At 51.3% G+C, this 17,848-nt stretch overlaps 1 protein-coding gene across 1 annotated transcript; it reads left to right on the top strand.

Moving 5' to 3' along the window:
* The first annotated feature begins 3,130 nt into the window (after positions 1–3,130).
* LANCL2 (LanC like glutathione S-transferase 2) lies at positions 3,131–17,112 on the top strand. The gene is made up of 9 exons (XM_054571273.1): positions 3,131–3,353; positions 7,253–7,370; positions 9,691–9,898; positions 10,672–10,819; positions 11,815–11,961; positions 13,991–14,173; positions 14,658–14,834; positions 15,398–15,470; positions 16,873–17,112. Exons 1-9 carry the CDS (start codon positions 3,162–3,164, stop codon positions 16,974–16,976), a joined length of 1,350 nt encoding a protein of 449 aa, XP_054427248.1. The 5' UTR covers positions 3,131–3,161; the 3' UTR covers positions 16,977–17,112.
* The last annotated feature ends 736 nt before the right edge of the window (positions 17,113–17,848 follow it).

The following is a 17,848-nucleotide window of genomic DNA, read 5'->3' as shown; positions in this document are numbered from 1 at the left end:
AATGTTGAAGTCCTTTTAAAAGTGGAAAAGTCATGTACAAATAGGTCAGCGTAATCTCATTCTCCAAAGTCCCTTCCAGGTGGGACTTCTTCATTCACTCATTCACCCACTCATTCATGAAGTATTTTGAATGCCTACTATGTGCCGTGCACCGTGCAAGGCCACGGTAAAGTAAACCAGTACAAACACAACAGCTGCCCTCATGGTGCTGGGGGTCATGAGGAAGAAGCACAATGAAATGAGTGCACACATGTTTTCGTGGTCCTGGAACACAGCCTCTTTTCTTCCACACTCTTCCTTCCTCGTCAGCGCTGACACCGCGCTGCCTGGGGGAGGAGTCTTTTATCACAGACAATGTGTGGAATTTCCAGGGAACAGTGACAACAAAAAGCATGTGGGCTTTCGTCATTTTTATGATTGTTTGTAAATCCTCTTGAGACAGTCCACCCCTTGGGGCCTGAGCCCAGAAGGGACCAGTCCGTACACACAGGATCCAGCTTGGTACATGCTTTCTCGCCTCTCTGAGGAGAGTATCTCTTTATTGTGGAGAATCCACCAGCACTCAAGCCTCCTAGCTCGGCTCCAGCCCTCCCTCCCGCACAAACGCCTGCCGGCCCCAGCGGTCCGGTCCGTGCGGCAGCTTCGGGCCTCTGGGAGGTCCGCGTCCCTCAGTGCGTCCGGGCACGCCGTGCTCACAGGCCCCTGGCTTCTCTGGCCTCTCAGGTGGAAGGAGGGAGGGTGGTGCTGCCCAGGCTCTCTAGACGAAGGCAAAACATAGGCCAGGGCCGCTGTTAGTTCCCATCTACTAGCTTCGGCTTTATGTGTTCTGCTTTTTCTAGTTCCTTGACATGGAAAGTGAGGTGGTTCATTTTTGACATCTCCTGACAGGCGTATATCACTCTGAACTTCCCTTTAAGAATTCCTGTGCTGTATTCTTTAAATTTTGGTATGTCATACTTCTATTTTCTTTTCTTTTTCTTTCTTTTTTTTTAATCTTCCCTTGAGGACATGATTATTGATTTTCAGAGAGAGGGGAAAGGAGGGAGAGAAACATCGATGTGAGAAACACCCATCAGCTGCCTCTCACATGGGTCCAACCAGGACCAGGGACCGACGTGCAACCCAGGCATGTGCCCCGACTGGGAATGGAACCCGCAACGTTTCCGTTTACAGGACAGTGCTCCAGCCAACTGAACCGCACCAGCCAGGGTGGTAGTTCCGTGTTCGTTTGTCTCAGGGTGTGTTTTATTTATCTTTTGATTCCTTCTTTGACCCTTTCCCGCCCCTCCCCCCTTACCTCTAGCCAATATAAATTCTTTTTTAAAAACCTAACACCTTTCTTCTCCAAACCTATTGCATAACAGCGCCCTGTCAGCTCCAGGACGGGGGGCATGTGGCCTCTCCACGCAGCCCCGCAGCTGGTGGCTCAGACTGCACGCCCCAGGCCCCGGTCCTTTCGCCCGCCAGCATGAGGCTCAGGAAACCCTTTCTTGCAGAAAAGCTTTTGGCGGTGAAGGTTTTTTGTTTAACACTCCGAAGGCAGGTGAGCATCCAGGGCATGAAAATTTGGAAGCAGTGAGGACATTTCCTTCACGGGGGGGGGGGGGGAGAAAGAGGGGCCCCAGGACAGAGAATGAAGCAGGGGGTCGGGGGGGCCCTCAAGGGTGCCGCCTTAGCAGGTGTCCTGCTCTACCAGGCACCCTGTTGTAACTCGGAGGATATTATGCCGAGTCACGCCTTCCAAGTGATCTCCTCCTACACGGTCGTTCCCTGTGGTCACCTGCACAGCTCAGCCCAGCGGGCGCGGTGGTACCAGGTGCGGGAGTGGGACGCCAGACCTCAGAGAGGCGGATCGAGGCCCCCGGCGCGCCCCGGGCTGTTTTCCTCTCTCCTGTCACTTTCTTTGTCACATCAGGGCCTCCCTTGCTTGGCTCCAGAAAGGTATCCATCCCACGCTGTGCTGTGATCCTTACCTTTCTCACCCACTGACTTGGAATCTGAGGGCAGAAACTATCTTTTTAATCTCTATTTGGCATCACCTAGTACCATCTGGCATTCAATCAGGGATTCAATGGGGGAAAAAACGTAAAACAGGATTTCTTCCTCAAGGAGGAGAAATCATTGCATCGGGTTCCAAACAATTAACGAAACAAGAGCAAAGAGAACCAATCAAGACTGTTAAATTAGCCATGCTGTGTTTACATAAGTGCAGAGACATTTGCTCTTGTCCTCTTATTATTTATACACGTTATGATCCTGGGCAAATGAATTAATGCTGGAGGAATCTTTCAGACCAATTCAATAATTGAATGATTAAGTATGCTTCCACATTTTGTCGTGTAACCAAATGTATCCGTTTATTCAAAACAATAGGACTTCATGAAAATAAAAGACAAAAAAAAAAAAAGGCCGGTGGCTCCTCCCCCTCGGCACCCCCTCCCAACGGTGATTAAGAGGAGGCACTACACTATCCTCGCAGTGTTTGGGGCTGTTTTGCAATTTTTTTATAGTTTTTTTCCCCCTCCTTATTATTGAACAAAAGAGCTGCTGCCGTGCCCGTGCCTGGCGCTTCGGGGGGCCGAGGGCGTCGGCGGCCCCGCCCGGCTGGAGAGGATGCAGGTGGATGACGGCGCGTCTGGGGACCGCAGACACCTTGAATGACAGCGAATTCTCTCTCCAGGTTTCCCTGCGGGAACGTGCCCCGCGCGGTGGCCCGGTTTTCTCTAGAGAATCGAGGAAGGGACTCGGCCGCAGGAGCCGCTTCTGGACCGAGGATCCGGCCCCGCCGAGCGCGCCGCCCAGAGCAGGCCGAGGCAGGCGGCGAGGGACGGGGCGGGCGGCCGCGACCGGGCTCTGAGACGCCGAGGGCTCCCTGCGGGCCCGGCTGCCCAGGCGGCGTCCGGCCGGGCAGGCACCACGTGGAGCGCACCAGCTGCGCCCAGATGTGCCCGCCGCCCCCGGCCCCGCAGGCCCCGCGGAGAGGCTCCTGCGCGCTCCGAGGCCCCGCTCGCCCTCCCAGCTCGCGGCTCTCGTAAGGGAGCCCCCGGCCCGCCGCGCAGGGTCCCCGAGCGCCACTCCAGGGGAAACGCCGCGCAGGAGGTTTGTCCCCGCGCGCGCGCCGTACCGCGCGGCCCCGGCGCTGGGGAAAGCGCGCGGCGGCGATGGGCGAGACCATGTCCAAGAGACTCAAGTTGCACCTGAGCGGAGAGACAGAAATGGAGGAGCGGGCGTTCCCCAACCCCTTCCCGGACTACGAGGCCGCGGCCTCCGCCGCAGCGGCCGAGGAGACGGGCGGTGCCCGCCCCGCGCCGTCCCCCGACGAGCTCGGCCTCCCCTTCCACGACGATGGGAAGGTGAGTTGGCGGCCGGCTTCGGCCGGGCCCTGGGCCCTGCCGGGTGGGGGGAGCACGAGTGGTGGTAGTTTCCACCCGCCCCGCCCAGCGACGAGCTGACGTAAGCCGCCCCGCCCACTGGGGCGTGGCGTCACCCTGCAAGCCTTGCCTGGGTCGCGCCCTCCGGCAGGGCCTAGGAGGATGCCTGGCGTGCGCACTTGTCTACGCCCCCGTCGCTGATGCCCAGCCGGGTCCTTCCCGAGCGACGCAGCCCCAGAGGACTGGGCGCCGCTCCTGTGTTAGCCACCTTGTTCGTGTTGGGTGCCTCGTGTCCCCTTGTGCCTGTGAAGTGCCATGATGGAGCGCTCCGTTTCCAGGCACTTGGAAGTGGCTCTGAGGGCTCTAGTGGCAGTTGATAACGCAGATCTGATGACAGTCGATGCCCTTGAGCACACTCAGCCAGTGCACAGGCCAAACAGACCTGCTGCAAACCTGCTCCTAGCTTTCCCCGGGGCCGATGGTATCAGGACTGGCCCCTGGGCCGCTACCCTGCGAATTGGCCGTGAAAAAGCATCGCTGGCGAGTATTGTCGTTTCGAGTGCCATTGTCAGTGTGCCCAGGGGTTGGAAAGAGGATGTCTGCCAAAAAGTTAAGTTGGTAGGGGAAGTGGCGCTGACCTAACAAACAGGTAAACTGAGGCAGGCTCAAAAAGTTTAATTTGGGGAAAGCAGAAGCATTGCAGTTCAGGACGAGCAGAATGTAGCAAGCGGCAGGCAAGTTCGAAGACACAAGGGAGGGTCAGCTTTTTTTAGGTTTCAGGAGGAAAATGGCGAGGGTTGTTTTGAACAGAGGTTCGGTGGAGAACGCGGTCAGGGTTGTGGTTAGCGCCGTTGCCGTCCCCCCGGAGGTGTTTTCCTTCTCTTTTCACAAGCAGGAGATGAAACTCCAATGTGAAGAATGCCGTCCTTTGTTTAAATTATCTCAGCCTTCCCTCTCCTTGCTGGTAATACCGGCTGCAATGAATGAATGAACGGTGCGAGGGTGATCTTTTTCCTCCCCACCTCCTGGCTCCATTTACAATAAGACGTCCCTTGTTGGTATTGACAGTGGAAATGAAGGGCGACAGGAACGTCGCATAACCGTGTTTGTGTTTGGTGAAACTGCGTTTACCACTTCCCTGCCCTGGTTCCGCGTGCGTTTTGTATTACGAAAGTACAAGTTTTCCAGAACTGAGAAGGGAGTTTTGAAAGAGCCATCGGTCTGAATGGAGAATCAGAGGCAAGGGAGTTCACCAAGCCCCTCTGTTCTTAGATGTGATTATCACTCACACGGCTGTTAGTGATCAAATTGGATAAACAAAGCACAGGGATGGCCTGGCGCCCTGCCTTTGTGGTGCCACGTGGACCCCCAGGCCCTTGCTCCACTTGAAAACTCAGTCTTAGGGTTTAGAATGCACGTGTCAGGACTGACGTTTCTCCCCATTGCTTCTGTTTTCACATATCTGTTACATTTGTGACCTAGAATTCAGATTGTTATAATAAAAATCTTATACTTACTGTTGGCAAGCATTTAAAAAATCCATCGTTCATATTTACAATGAGCTGCTTTCTGAATGTTGTCCTGAGAGTGAGGAGGCTACTCGGAGGTTTGGTGAGATTTGAGGGGGACAGACTCCTGACCCCTCCCGGCCCGGAGTCTCCATGAAAACAATAAAGAACCCCTGCAGCTGAGTTCATTCTCTGCCTCCCGGAACAAGATCAGCATTGATCCTGAAATTGGGTTTTTTTTTCTTTTTACCCTTTGGACCTGGTAAATGCGATTTTGACCTCAACTCTATACCAAACTGATTCAATAAAAGGAAATGAAAATGACTCACTGATGGGCTTGTGTTATCTCTGTGCAGCTAAGCAATTAGCGTGCGCCAGGGCAGGGCCCACGCCAGTGGCTGTGGTCGCCTGCTCCGGGACAGGGAGTGGAAGTTGTGCTGTTCTTGAGCAGGAAATAGAGGGGAATTGAGATTTAAAAAGGCAGAAAGAACGCATCGTAGTCATATAAAATCGCAAGATAAAATGAACATGAATTAAGTTCTGCTATCTTCTATATACTTTATGATTGGCCAACTATTATAATTTTTTAAATATTATGTTAGGAATGTAATTAAAGTAGATAATATCAAAGTATGCATTTGTTTGAGAGACATGAAATGTCATGAAAATGAGGGTATTACGGGGTGAATGATGTCTCTCAAACAGACATGGCCCAGCCTGACCCCCTTCAGGATGTGACCTATTTCCATGTAAGTTGGTTAAGATGAGGTTGTATCATAAAGGGGGCAGAGGTGTCTGTCTCCTCTCCCCGTCCGAGGACGTGTCCCTGGGTATATCTTACCCTCAGTCTCTGAGAGGTAAATGAACCGTCTGCTGAAAAAGATAAAGCCTCGCATCTCCAGTTCTAGGGCCGCACCCTCTCCCGCACGTAAGCCGACACCCCCAGGGCCAAGCACAGCTCTCAGGGGTCCGCACCCCTGCTCCGCCGGCCGCTGGCAGCTTAATTTCTAAGGGTTGCTCTCAGCACCCAACCCCGCCCCTCAGTGAGATCCGCCCTGGGAGCGCTGAGCGTGCAGTAACATCAGAGCATTTTCTCTTTTTTTCCCCTTAAACTTTTTATTTACATGGTGCGGTGAATTCTTTTTTCAGTTACAGAGGTGTTTTCTCTGTGGTCCCGCAGAGGGGCCTTGAATCAGGATGGAGAGTCTGTCTGTGACGGAGGTGGGACAGTCGTCCGGCGGCCCGTGCCGTGTTCATGGGACTGACTTGTGCACGTAAAGATTTTTATTTTGATGGTAATTAAACAAGCAACCAGTAAGACACTTCACAGCAGACCGACAGACAGAGAGCCACAGAATACACGAGGGGAAAAAGAACAGGATTAAAGGAAGACACACAGTAGACAAGTCTGCACTCATGATGAGGGATTTTACACACCTCAGCAGCTGGTACAGCAACTAGATTTTTCAAAAGCATCAGACAGAAGAATTTGAACAAATACATGCTTAAGAACGTTGCCAAATTTCCCTTGAGAAAGTCCGCCAGCGGTAAGAGTACCTGCTTCCTTAGCTCTTAGCAGGATTGGTCCATAATATTTTTAAATACTTTATTATTTATTCATCTAATAGGCAAACCATGGTACTTGTTCATACTTGCATTACATTAATTGCTAAGTGATTAACAATTTGTGCATATGCTTGTCATTTTATTTTTTTTCTTTTTACGGGGTACATTGATAATTTTAGGTATATTTCTGTATTGTTATGGTCTTTTTAATTTATAATGTGTTATATTACAAGTACTTCCCTTTCGTCATTAACTTTTTAAGTTTATTGGGATGACGTCGGTTAATAAATTATATAGGTTTCGAGTGTGTAATTACATGATACGCCATCTGCCTGTTGTCTTGTGTGGTCGCCACCCAAAGTCAAGTCCGCTTTCGTCACCAACTATTTGACCCCTTTCCTGCGCCTCGCTGCCCCTCCCCCTGTAGCCACGGCACTGTTTTCTGTGTCTCTGAGTTTTTGTCATTAACTTTCAAACCACCTTTCTTATCTTCTTTAATTTGTAGAAGTTAGAATGTTTATATAGTCGAATCCACCACTTCCGTAATGCCTTGTTTCCCTTTCATTTCTGAAGCATATTTTGTGGGATCCCAGGTAAGATTTATAGGTTTTCGAGGGCATTATCTCCTTTACAATCCTACCTGATAAAACCAGGGCGCACCTGCAACCAGTGAAGTGCTGGAGCGGGCCGGGCGGGGCTGTCCCATTTCTGTCAGTTACGTTTTCACGACTCAGACGGGTAAAGCCTGTGTTACAACGTTGCCCCGTTCCTGCGCCATGCGCACTGACGTCCTCTTCTGGCCCGCAGATCAGCCCGAACTTCACGAGGCGGATCCAGACCAAAATCAAAGACCTCCTGCAGCAGATGGAGGAAGGGCTGAAGACAGCTGATCCGCACGACTGCTCCGCTTACACGGGGTGGACAGGTGAGAGCGCGGCGGGCGCGGCACCGGTGTGGCTCTTTCTTGGGCTGCGACATGTAAGGCTTGGGTTGGAAACTTTTTTTCTCGTGTAAAATGGTCAAGTTTTATACCCTTTAAGTGAGGTGTTGAGCTGTCTTCATAGAGGAGCGATGCTTTTGCATTTTATTTCTAAAGAAATTCTGCCTGGAAGTTTGAACTTTATGATGTAGTATGTCCTATTTTTGTAACATTATTTGACAAAACATGTGGCTGTCCATGAAAATGTGTCCTAAGAGCAAACTTGCCCAAGGATCGGTTTCTTTTTGTTTGTTTGCTTTTCTTGCTTTGATCTTTGTGACAAGTTGTGTGATTTCTCTGGTTCATTATATATAATAACTATTTAATCTATTGCTTGTATTCATTGGACTGATTTGTACCCATAAAGATTTTTATTTTGATGGTAATTAAACAAGCAACCAGTAAGACACCTCACATCAAATTAATTTTAAAATGAGCCGACCTTCACCAAATCTTTACATTCTCATTATTTTAAGATGCAGCCAGAGTGTTGTAATAGCTATTCGGGGAATATAAAAGAAATCAAGGCAGACCTTGTTTTGAGGGATTAGACTGCAGTGTGATTATTACTAATGGCAATTTACGGATAAATATATAGCCTTTTCTTGGTAAATCTTTGGAGTTTAATCAAAGAGCAGCATCAACAGGAGGGTGCAGCTGGAGCCACGTGAGCTGACCCCGGTTTCGCAAACATGGCGGACCTGACCTTTGTATTTGTGTTCAGATAGATACTCATATTATTGTCCGTAATGGATACAACATGTACACGGTGACATTAGAAGTGAAATTTTCAAACTTTTAAACCCAGACATGCAGTTAGTTCACTGACAGAACCGAAGAATTTTATCCAAAATGTAAAATTAGGTAATTTTGGCTACCTTGAAATCAAATACAAATAAAGGTATTTTGAAAGGGAAGCTAACATAGTTATCAGAAGACAGGTTTCCCCTAAAAAGCCCTTCCCTTAAAGCATCTCTTGTTATGGAAAGGGCTTTGACCCTGTGGTGTGAGGCCCTGAGGTGGCGGCATCGGAGTCCTCCCGAGGGCTTTGTGGTAAACGAGGTTACCAGCCTCCACCGAGAACGCCTGTGCGGGACCCTGGGGAGGATGCCAGGAATCAGTACTCGTTTTTAGGTCTCCGTTTGTTGTCATCTTTTGGGATCACCTGTAGAGCCAGCATGGAGGTATCTGGTTTGAATGTTTTAAAACACTACCTGTGGCCCTGGGGTTCCAGCGGCGGTGTGGAACCTGCTTAGACCCGTACCTGCCTAGCTTTTCTCCTAAAACTTTGCAATATGAGGGGAATGAATGAAGCAGCTACGACTAATCCCTTGAGAAAATTACGCTAGAGCAGGCACACAGGTCTGAGAGGGGTGAAAAGCAACCAGCATCCCAAAGGACTGTGCAGAGCCACAGTGGGGCAGCAGGTGCCGAAGGCCTGGGCCCAGGGTGGCCAGAGCTGCGCCTCCGCCCCTCCAGGTCAACAGAGCGTCGTTCCCGGAGGGCCCTGTCCCCCGGGGGGAACTCGGAGGGAGTATCTGAGTGCGAAGCAGGCAAGGAATGCTGATGGAGGCAGAGAGAAGAGGCGGGGGGAGTATTCCGGGAACAGACACTGTAGACCTTTTAAAAGTGCTATTGTAGAAAAAGGGGGGCAGAGTTCTAAGGCAGGAGCCACAGGCCAGTGGCACCTGCTGTCCTAGGTCAGGAGGGAACAGCACGACACCGCGAGGAGGCCTCCCTGTCAGGAGAATCAGGGAAGCCTGGCCTGGGATCGAAATCTATTAACATAATTTACATGAAATTAATTGTTCGTCTCTAGAAGAGGTGGCAGTGAAATTTTACAAACTGGGAAAGCTACCTAACCCTTTTCTTCTTCCAGAGGATCTTCCTGTTAATAGTTGGTCCAAATTCATCTAATTCAAATTTCAGAAGAAAGTTCAGTGGTTGTATACATAATATTAGGGTGGGGAAGGGAAAATCAAATTCTGTCAGTTGAAGAAGAAAACACAACGCAATGAAGGAAAGGCCAACACAATGTGGAGGGAAATTATAGCACTTCCAACATTAATTTGGAAGCGGTTAGTTAAGCAATAAGTTCACAAAAGCAAAACTGGAAAAAAAAAAATCTATCCTAGATTTCTTTGATGTTGCCCTTGAGAGATGCAGGTTTTTTACATGGGTTTTTCATGTACTCATAAAAATAACGTCCTAAGAGAAAAAGAAGAGGCAATAATGGTTTTCTGGGGGGGTGGGGGGATTTTTCCAGGCATAGCCCTCTTGTACCTGCAGTTGTACCGGGTCACATGTGACCAGGCCTACCTGCTGCGGTCCCTGGACTATGTGAAGAGGACACTTCGGAATCTGAATGGCCGCAGGGTCACTTTCCTCTGTGGGGACGCCGGGCCGCTGGCTGTGGGAGCTGTGGTTTATCACAAACTCAAAAGTGAAGGCGAGTCCCAGGAATGCATCACCAAGTAAGTCCAGGTCGCAGCGGAAGGTCTCGCTGTAGAAAGGTATTCAAACGGGAAGTCTTTTAAGAGTCATCTCCTGGTGCAACGCGGACCCCTCCAAGCAGTGGCGAGTTCTCCGTGTGACTCCTGAGCGGAGGTGGGGTCCCGTGCTCCCTTCCTGCCCGAGCTGAGTTTGCCTTAATTTGGGGGGCATACACGTGTTTCTTAGTGTTACTTGAATCATTTTTCCGAAGTAATTTTTGGTTGCCTTCAGTGCATGAAAATTAGCGTATTCTCAGGTTCAGTTGTTACGAACAATTGGAAGGTGTCAGCTGTCACTGCACCTGCTGGTTTCCGTTCTTTTCTGAGGGAGCAGACGCTGGGGCTCTGTGCCGGGCCCGCTGGCCGCCGGCTTGCGAGCCTGTTCGTGTTGAAAGATGGGCAACTCAACCTAATTCCCAGGCATTGGCCGCATTTTAGTCCCACTTCATTTAGATTTTAAGTCACTTCCTTCTCATTTTGGATTTCAAAATTGAATCTCTTCTTTTACACGGTTTAGAATAGATGTTAGACATTTTGAACACAAAGATGTTTTGTTATTCATTGTGGTATCTGAAAGAGAAATTAAGTAGAGAAGTTTTTGTTTTCTGTTTGGGATTGTTTTCTGTATTTTTTCAAGTCAGTTTTAAATTAAAAATACATGGCAGACAACCCGCACAGGAACGGGGTCGCTTACAGGTCCGGGGAGGGGTGTGTTAGACGTTCTCCAGGAAAACAGAAACGTTCTTGTTGGGCAGGCTCTTGCAGCTGCAGAGAGCGGCTGCCGGCCGAGACTCAGACCTCCCGGACGAGCTGCTCTACGGCCGGGCAGGGTACCTGTACGCCTTGCTCTACCTGAACGCGGAGATCGGGCCCAGCGCCGCCTGCGAGTCGGCCATCAAAGAGGTACTGCGGGGCCGCGCCGCCCACGAGGCGTCCCCCGCGACCTGCCTGTCCCCATAGTCGCAGCAGCTGCGCTCAGCTCCGAGGCAACAGGAGTTGCTTCACGCATCTCATAAAATCTGTAGCTCCCGGTTGTCCTTGCTAGGGATTCTTTAAAACTCCGCCCTCCTCTTAGGCCTGTGTTGATTCGGCTGCCTTTACTAGAATCCAACCACCATGGCTTCAGAAAGGCGGTGCGTTTATTTCTCTTCCACCAGACGCCTGAGCTGGCGGGCAGTCCTGGGCGCAGGGTGTAGGGCGAGGGCCCCTCTGTCCAGTGCTCCTGCGTCCTAGGGGCAGGCCCTTCCCTGCGGGGCCACAGCTGGGCGAACACTGCGCCCGGGGCCAGCGAGGAAGAGGAGGATGAGCCGCTTCCTTTGTAAGGCCGAGAAGGACAAGCTGCCCCTCCCTTCTGCTCTCATCCCTCTTACAGAACTCGGGCAGGTGGCCGCGTCCAGCCACCCGGGGCGCAGAGGCCGACGCCCAGCTAAAACTCGGGGCTCGGTGACCAAAAGCGTGAGGGAGTCGGTGGAGGGGGCCATCCCTCCACCGACAACTTCGGTCGGCGCCGCAGACGTCACAGTGGGGCTCTCCCCATGGTCTAGCGGCGCCGCAGCAGAGCGCGTCTGCGCCTCGCCCACACACAGCCCTGCCCTCCCGGCGCCCGCAGGGCCTGCCAGGCTGGGGGCGGGCACAGCAGCTGCGAAGCCACTAGACTATTTTCAGAAGAAGCTTTTCTAGATTCTACTAAACTGTTTATACACAGAACTTTTGGTTTCATGGTTGGCCTTCATGTCCCTTTCCACCCTGAGATTGTCTTCTGACTTCTCTCTGCCGCTGTTTATACATTTGCGAAAGAAAGGTAACAGTTTTGGCTGGTCCTTGCTCTGAGTGTTCATTAGACTAAGACAGGCCATGCGTGAAGTTTTTTGAGGGATGCCGTCTCGTTACCTCCGTAGGTCGTCACCGCTATTATTGAATCGGGCAAGGCCCTGTCGAGGGAGGAGAGGAAGACGGAGCGCTGTCCCCTGCTGTACCAGTGGCACCGGAAGCAGTACGTCGGGGCGGCCCACGGCATGGCTGGGATTTACTACATGCTAATGCAGGTCAGTGAGGCCGCTCTGGAATGCTGGCGCAGTGGCCGGACCCTAAAATAGGCAGTCAAAGAGGGACAGGCGCTAAAATGGTCATGCAAAGCACGCAGGCTGGAATGAACGAAGGCGCCTCCTTTGAATCACGAGGCTCAGGCTTTGCTTCGCGCCCCCAAGCAGTGAGCTCGGCAACATAGTCTGCAGCCAGCCTGGCGCAGGTGCCACCCCCGCCTGAAGGGGCCACTCCCCCAGCAGGGAGAGGCTTCAGGGAGCACGGCCGTGCACTGAGTAAAAAACAGAGATGGATCATTTTGTCGATTTGAGATAATCTAGTTTGCTATCGAAGGCGGGAAACTTGGCCCCTGTAAATACAGTGAACTCAAACGATGTGGAAGGTATTTTTGAACTTTAATTTTGTGTAGTATAAGTTATTTTTATAAATTCCTTATTTGTGCATATCTCATAGAATATGCATCTTAAAGCTTTGTCATTGCCACTATGTATGGAAAAAGAATAAAAATTCAAGTGTGTGAATGTTAAAACAAACAAAAACAAACAGACCAGGGCAGAGACCTGCACATTCAGAGACCCCCAGCTGGCCACCAGTTGTGTCCTCGATGTTTCACTAGTTTGTTGTGGTTGTGGTCGGTCAGGTGGTTGCTGAACCTGCTGCATTAAGTGCTGGCTCTTCCGCCCCCTACGGGCTTCCTGCGCCCCCAGCCTGTCCCCACCCACCACCCTGTGTGTGTGCGGGCTGCTCGCTCTCCAATCGGCCTTTCTTCACCCACAACCAGCGCAGGGCAGATGATATGCTCAAACTCACAGAACTAGTACCTCGAGGAGCATGGAATAGAATTTAGCGCTTTTTAATCAAAAGCCTATATTTTTTTTTTAATAAAATTTTACTTTAAGTTCTTTTTTCTTAAACCTACTGCACCATGCTACTACTCCTTAAGGGAAAATAGAAAATTTATATGAACAAAGGACTAAAATCCCTTTTTCTGATAGTAGTATGTTTATTGTTGTACAAGGTAAAACATGTATAGACTCCAATTTGTTAGTTTTCTTCATAGTCCAGACATGCTTTTCCAAAATATCCAGAATTCTATATTTTGTTTTAAAATGGCACTGTTATTCTGGACAGTTGGTAGATTGTGTATATCCTGTATTTTCCCAGAAAAATGTTTTAACAGTGGCTTTGAACCTTTTTTTAAGGTAGTAATACTATTAGGGGAAAGATAATTGTGTAAGAACTGTGCCAATAAAAAAATAAGTGAAATAAGGCAGGTGGAAAAAGACAAAACCATATTTCACTCATGCATGGAATATAAAACAAAAAAAACAAACCAACAAAATAAGAACAAACTCGTAGACATGGACAAGAGATTGGGGGTTCCCAGGAGGGAGGGGGGTGGAGGAGGGCGAAGTGGGTACAGGGGTCAAATGTGCGGCAACAGATGCACTAGACCCCGAGTGGCCAGCTCGCGATGCTGTGCACAGATATCACATTATATACTGAAAAGTGCATAATGTTTTAACCAGGTACCGCAATTTTTGAAAATGATGATGTAGGTATTTGGGAGTCCCCATTTTAGAAGTCAGCGGGCTGTGACAGTTAGCTAACTCCACGGCTTCGCTTGAAATTTAGTCACAGCGTGGAGAGATCTGTGCCAACAGAGTTCTGAGTGGTCCTGTGGGGACGTTTGGGGTGGGATTCCTGTTCACACAGGCAGACTTGGAAAAGCAGTCCCCCCTCCACCGCGGGGCGTGCCGTCCCCGCTCGGTGCCGTCCCCGCTCGGTCGAAGGCCTCCCCTGAGCAAGGGGGAATTTTGTAGATGCTTTCGGACCTCATCTGCAACGTCAGAAAGTTGAAATAAAAAAACAGTCTGCCCTCATCTCAACTAATCAAAACACGGAATTAATCCTAATTTTATACGTTTCTGAATATTCCAGGTAATTGATAACTTTATTAGCCACAATACAGAGGTTTTAAAAAAAATTAGAAAAAGATATATTTAATGTTTTGTTTTTGTTTGTTTAAAGCCAGGAGCAAAAGTGGACCGAGACACCCTGGCAGAGATGGTGAAGCCGAGCGTCGACTACGTGCGCCACAAGCGCTTCCGGTCGGGGAACTACCCGTCGTCGCTGAGCAACGAGACCGACCGGCTGGTGCACTGGTGCCACGGGGCCCCGGGCGTCATCCACATGCTCATGCAGGCCCACAGGGTCAGTGCCCAGCGCAGCGGCCGGCGGCCGGGGCCGTGCTCGCCGCCAGCACCGCGGTCGACTTTGGCCGGCATTTTAATTGCTTAAAATTGACACTTACTTTAGAGTTACCTTTGCAGAACCACAAGCTGGGAGGTGGACAGGGCAGGAGACAGACAGGGAGAGAGACCCCCGAGGGGCTGCGGTGGGCGTGGCCGGGACCGCGGTGGGCGTGGCCGGGACCTCAGTGGGCGTGGTGGGCACTGCTTATGGTGTGTTTTTCATCCCTGGGGCCAGTTCAGGTTTCCTAAAATCATTCAGTTTTCTAACCAGACGGGACATACTTTGCTAGCTCTTCACTGAGAACACTGTTTCAACACTGCTTTGCTTTTCTTTTTCTTTTTTTAAATTTAATCCTTATTGTATTCTTCCCATTATCATTTAGCCCCCTGGTTACCCCCCTCCCGCCAGCAGTCACCACACTGCTCTGCTTTTCATCGCCCAGGTGTTTAAGGAGGAAAAGTACCTGAAGGACGCCATGGAGTGCAGCGATGTGATCTGGCAGCGCGGTTTGCTGCGGAAGGGCTACGGGATCTGCCACGGGACGGCAGGAAATGGCTACTCCTTCCTGTCCCTCTACCACCTCACCCAGGACAAGAAGTACCTCTACCGAGCTTGCAAGGTAAGGCCGCCTCCAGCGCAGCAGCGCCGGGCGCTCCAGGAGCAGGGAGTCCGCGGCAGGCCCCTCTTCCCCTTCGCCTGCCGCTCCAGCTCCGCGGTGGCTGCGGCCGGCCGCGGCCCCGTCTCCGGCCCAGCCCACCTGGCCTCTCTCCACTGCCCCCGGAGGAAGGCCCGCCCGGCTCCTCCAGTCTCCCCTCCGCCTCCTCTTCTGCTCTCCCTGGCCCCCCACTGCCCTCGGCAGCCCTTAGCCCCCCGCCCCAGACAGCCGCGGGCCTGTTCCCTCTTAGCATTGTGGTAGCTGGGCCTCCTATCAGGGATACGCTTCTCCCGGAACTCGGCCTAGTGGCCGCTTACCAGCCCGTCTCTGCTTAGTGGTGTGCATGGTAACAGGCTCACCGGTGGGGGGCGGGGGCTGGCGGTCCACCCTGCAGCGCTCGCCCCTAACTTCTCCACTGCCGGCAACCCCCTCGCTGTGATTCTCGGCACGTTCCCGGCAATGGCTCATTGGTTGCCTCTTCACCAAGGGAAACCTCCAGTCATAAAAAGGGACAACTTTCTTCTTAGTTTGCAGAGTGGTGTCTCGAATACGGAACCCATGGGTGCCGCATCCCCGACAGACCCTATTCTCTCTTTGAAGGTAAGGGAGAGAAGCCCAGCACCGGGTGTGTGGGCCTGGCCCGTCTCCGCGTGACTGGCTCCCAGCCCCTTGGTCTCCACAGCTGTCAATAATTACGAGTAGTTTATTGCCAAAAATGACAGTGAGTGAGCCTCTCTACCTACCTTGTGCCCCTGCAAGTGTCTTCCGAGCATGCTTGGGTCTCTTGCGAGGCAACTGTGCAGTCAGGACGTAGAATGTGTGCTGCTTGGTAACGGAAGAAGTGAGGAGCTTCCTCCTCTGCACTTCATCTGCGGTATTGTGAATAAACTATTGATCTGTTCACAGGCAGCTTGTTGGTTACATATGTTTAATTATTTGTTACATAAAGAAGTGTGAATAATTAATATTAGCGATTAGAAAGCGTTAGTAATCATAAATAGTCGTAGTTGGAAAAAATAGTAAGAAAATATTGAAGAAAGTTCTGAAAAACGAGAGCAATGACAGGAAGTCAAACACAACATGAACAGTCTGCTGCAGACACAGTATACAGAACACAGCTCCGGGGAACCACGAGAAGCTCTGGAAAGAGACTGACCCACTTTTTACATTTCTGGGGGAGGGGGTGTGAGAGAGAGAGAATCCACGGAAATCAAAGGACAGAGGTTACACGGTGTTAGGATAAATTGGTGATAACTTTTAACTACTTTAGGGCCACGTCTTACACGAGTTCCCCAATAAACCTCAGAAGGAATAAATAATTGAATTTTTTTTAAATCAAATCTCAGAGAGATGTTGAATTTTGTTAAATGCTTTTTCTGCATCAGTGGATAAGATCATGTGATTTTTCTTCTCCAGCCTATGAATATGGTAGATTTTTAATGTGGATAGATTTTTCAAACATTAGCCAGCCTTGCCTCGCTGGAGTGAACCTCACTTAGTCCACCCCCGCCCCCGTCTTCGGAAGCCCCCACACCTGGGTGCGGGGGCCCCAGGCTCAGTCACTCTGCAGGGCTGGGGTGGGGATTTTGACCAAAGCAATAAAGTTCGTTTTTAAATAGCATTCTTAAAACCTAGATAAGATATAAAATGCAGCGTTTTGATTAGAATAGAGTGTCAAGGCTCTGATATAGGAAGTTGTATAAGGTGGAATATCTCAGGGGCCGCACTAGTAACTTTTCTGGTAGTGATTCTGTGAGATCTTCTCAAAGTTTCAAAATACAATATTAAAGCCCAGAAACCAATTTTTCAAAATAAGAGAGTGCAGAAAAGCGGCGTCATTACCTGCTGGTGCTAATAAAAGGATTGCGTTGTTCTTTGTGAAGTCGTTGCTGAAGCCACCCCCCCAACCCCCGACTCCTTCCCCAGATCCCACCGCTTCTGATAGGGAGGTGGCAGAGGTTCCTTTGCGCCAGCCCCTGAAGGCCCCCCTTTGACCTTGCAGGCATGGCTGGCACCATCCACTTCCTCTCCGATGTCCTGGAACCGGAGACAGCGCGGTTTCCAGCGTTTGAACTTGCCTCTTCGCAGCCGGACAAAAAGGTGTAGAAAGACTACTAAGACACCCATCTGGACCAAAAGCCACCATACTGCTCAGTGCCTGACGGAGAACCAACTGTGCGTCCGAGGAAGGGACAGAAGGAGCAGCAGACTGCGCCCCCCTCCCGCCCCCGCCCCCACCCCCGCCCCAGCTCCTCTGGTCAGAGCGTGAGTGACAGCAGCCGCCTGTGGCAGCCGTAACAGTGCCCCCTGCTGGCGTAAACCACAAACTCTTCACCCAGTTCTCTGTAGCGTTTGCATGTCTCTTGGTGTTCGTTGTTTGTAGGTGTAAGTCGTGCTAAACTGAAAGCCCTTCTGCGCCCACGGGCAGAGCCAGCCATGCAGGGCACACCCAGCACCCGTCTGTACATAGCCTTCGCGGGGGCTGTCCCACACCTGCCCGACAGGCGGGGACGGGCAGAAAGAGTCTCTGGGCAATAGCCAGCGATCCCACTTGTCCAGCACCTCAGCGGGCCCTTGCAGATGAGCGTGAGGGAAAGACCACGCGAGACGCTGAGAGCAGCTGTGGGGTGGGGGGAGGCGTTGGGCCGCAGGGCCAAGCCCTCCCCAAGGCCCGCGGTGGCGCCTCTCTGTTTTGCACCCACCTGGTGTTTTGAAGAAGCCCACGGGGTGCAGGGCAGCTCCCCCGAGGCCCCGCCCCCCGCAGAGGGGGGTGCCAGAGGCCCCCCGCAGTCAGAGGCAGCAGGTGCCGAGCGTGGGCTTCATGACCGCGACGGGGACAGCTTTCAAGGAGAACCTCTCTGGGGCCGCGCCGCCAATCCAGGAGCAGCGACCAAGCGTTGGTGATTAGAGACGCGGCCTGTGTTACAAAGCCGACAGCACCTCTGTCTCATAAGTGTTAAATTGTTTTAAGTTACAGT

Source organism: Pteronotus mesoamericanus, unplaced genomic scaffold, assembly GCF_021234165.1.
Source record: "Pteronotus mesoamericanus isolate MK-2021 breed Mesoamerican mustached bat unplaced genomic scaffold, CSHL_Meso_final contig_220, whole genome shotgun sequence".
Classification (NCBI taxonomy): Eukaryota; Metazoa; Chordata; class Mammalia; order Chiroptera; family Mormoopidae; genus Pteronotus; species Pteronotus mesoamericanus.
The sequence above is the reverse complement of the archived record's forward strand: the minus strand, read 5'-3'. Positions and strand labels throughout refer to the sequence as shown.